General features: G+C 35.4%; 1 protein-coding gene across 1 annotated transcript; it reads left to right on the forward strand.

Moving 5' to 3' along the window:
* Nucleotides 1-756: 756 nt before the first annotated feature.
* Nucleotides 757-2120, forward strand: LOC101489022 (dof zinc finger protein DOF3.4-like). Its single transcript, XM_004509128.4, has one exon. It carries the CDS (start codon nucleotides 1206-1208, stop codon nucleotides 1881-1883), a length of 678 nt encoding a protein of 225 aa, XP_004509185.1. The 5' UTR covers nucleotides 757-1205; the 3' UTR covers nucleotides 1884-2120.
* Nucleotides 2121-2607: the final 487 nt, after the last annotated feature.

Here is a 2607-nt window from a genome sequence, read left to right on the forward strand (position 1 = left end):
CATTGGAGTTTGGTCGAGTTAAGGTTCCATCCATGGACCCTAACTCATTCTTCGGTCTAAGGGTTATCAATAACAATGTGGACCAAGTGCGATAGTTTTCACTTGAAAGAGGTGGAGAAACAAGAACCAATCTCATATTATAACTCATATGCATAAATAATGAGTCAATCATGTCGTTTTGGTACATACGACTTGTAGACTGACTCATTGTGATGTGGAGCTATGTAGGGAATCTTGATCAGATTCACTCGACATCGGAGAAGAATGTAAAAAGAAACATGAAAGAAAAACTAAGAAGGCACAAAAAAAAAAACAAGATTACATGATTCAATATCTACCATGTAAAGTCAAATGCAACAAGAACAATCACAATCGAAAAACATACAACCTTTTATCTTTTATTAAATCAATATGAAAAAACTCAAGATAAACAATGTATTTAACAAAGCCCCAAAATTGAAAAGAAAAAGAGTAAATTATCGTAATTACTTGATATGACTTTTAGACAAAACAGAAGAAAAACCACCTTAGAATAATCTAGAATTTAAGTCTCTAATCTCAACATGTCAATAATCATTATTAAACTAAAAATAAAATAAATATTAAATAATTATAGTAGTAGTCATAAATGCATTTTCTTGTAATAATTGATGTCAACTATTGATTTTAAAGAGATGAATATCAATTTATTTACATAAAACGATCTTAGTGGTGAATCTAAATTAAATAGATGAGAGTAGTATTGAAGTAAGAAAGTGAGAGCAGGGAATCCGATTCCATTAATTATTGGGTCTAACATACAGGAGGCGCAGTTAGCCGACGGAAAATGTCGTGCTTAACAGAAGACTGTAAAGCTGAACCCACTCTGTATTTTGTCTCAAATCAAACTATAAGCCTCAGAACAGAACAAAACAGAAGATGTCTCTGTTTTCAACACCAACAATATTCTCACTCACTCTCGTCCCATTCATTCATCTCTCTCTCTCTCGTCCCATTCATTCATCTCTCTCTCTCTCTCTCTCTCTCTTCTTTCTTTCCCATAAATAAATCCATTCCATTCGCCCCACTACACTCATAACCTAAACCCCACACACATCACACTATTCTTATACTATTATTACATAACAATTCATCAACACAAACCCCACTTTCATTTTACACTTTTCAAACTATAACTTCTTTACTCACTCTCTCATAACTATACAATGCCTTCCTCTGACTCCGGTGACAGCCGCCGATCAACTAAACCTCAGAATCGCCCCGGTGCACCGGTGCCGGAACAAGAGAATCTCCCATGTCCTCGTTGCGATTCAACTAACACAAAGTTCTGCTACTACAACAACTACAATTACTCTCAGCCACGCCACTTTTGCAAGGCTTGCCGCCGATATTGGACTCAAGGCGGCACTCTCCGGGACATCCCCGTCGGAGGAGGTAACCGGAAAAACGCCAAACGTTCCCGCACTCATCACGTTGCTGTTACCTCCTCGTCTTCTGTGACTTCGGCGCCGGAGCATCATTTTCAATCGATGGCGCCGATCTCTGCCGCACAAGGAGGTTCCTTACCGTTCGGAGGTGGAATTGACGGTGAAGGGAAACAGAATGTGAGTGGTTGTGGGAGTTTCACTTCGTTGCTGAACAACAACGTTCAAAACTCTGGATTTCTGGCTTTAGGTGGATTTGGGCTTGGAGAAATGGGCTTTGGGATTGGGCGAGCGGGTTGGGGTTTTCCGGGAATGGTGGATGGGTCGAACATGGGCGTGTCTTCTGGGATTGGAAACACGTGGCAGTTAGAAGGCGGTGAAGGTGGATTTGTTGGTGCTGCCGACTGTTTCTCTTGGCCTGGACTTGCAATTTCAACACCGGGAAATGTTCTTAAATGAAACTCATTCTAATTTTTATTATTTTTTTTTTTAATTTTTGGTTTCAATGGAGGGTGCTCTGTTGTTTCTAGTTTTTTTTTTTTTTTTGGTATGGCGTGTTTAAGTGAATCTTGGGTATAATCATCACTACCATCGTAGTACACCTATGACTTTTTTTTTTTTTGTTTATGTTTTTCTTCAAATCCTCTCTTGTCTTGTGTATGTTTACCGGATTAATTAATGGTGTTTTATTACTAAGCATTGTCATTCTATTTGGTTGGGCACAGAAAAGCTCTCCATTTCTCAAAATCAAAACAAATAGATATCTAAGTTATTAATATTTGTTGAGTGCATAAAAGTTAATTATATAATATAATTATTTAATTAGTAATATTAATATTCTAAGTGTATAAAAATTTAATTACACATATAATTGTCACAATTATAATGTGCTCGCGTTAAATTCAAACATATCTGAATCATTTGAAAAATATGCTTGAAACTGGATAGATTAAGATCCCAATAAATATATTAATGCAGTTATGGAATCAACAATAATAAATATACACTTTTAATTTTATACACTTATTTAATATTTTTAAACTTTATATGTCTATTTAACACTTAATTTTTTTTTGTATTATATTGTCAATTCATCTCATCTATTACATATTCTCTTTTATCTCTCAAAGTATATAGACTAAATATTTTTCTTATGGAATAAGACCTATTAGAAGTGGAATAG

Source organism: Cicer arietinum, chromosome 7, assembly GCF_000331145.2.
Source record: "Cicer arietinum cultivar CDC Frontier isolate Library 1 chromosome 7, Cicar.CDCFrontier_v2.0, whole genome shotgun sequence".
Lineage (NCBI taxonomy): Eukaryota > Viridiplantae > Streptophyta > Magnoliopsida > Fabales > Fabaceae > Cicer > Cicer arietinum.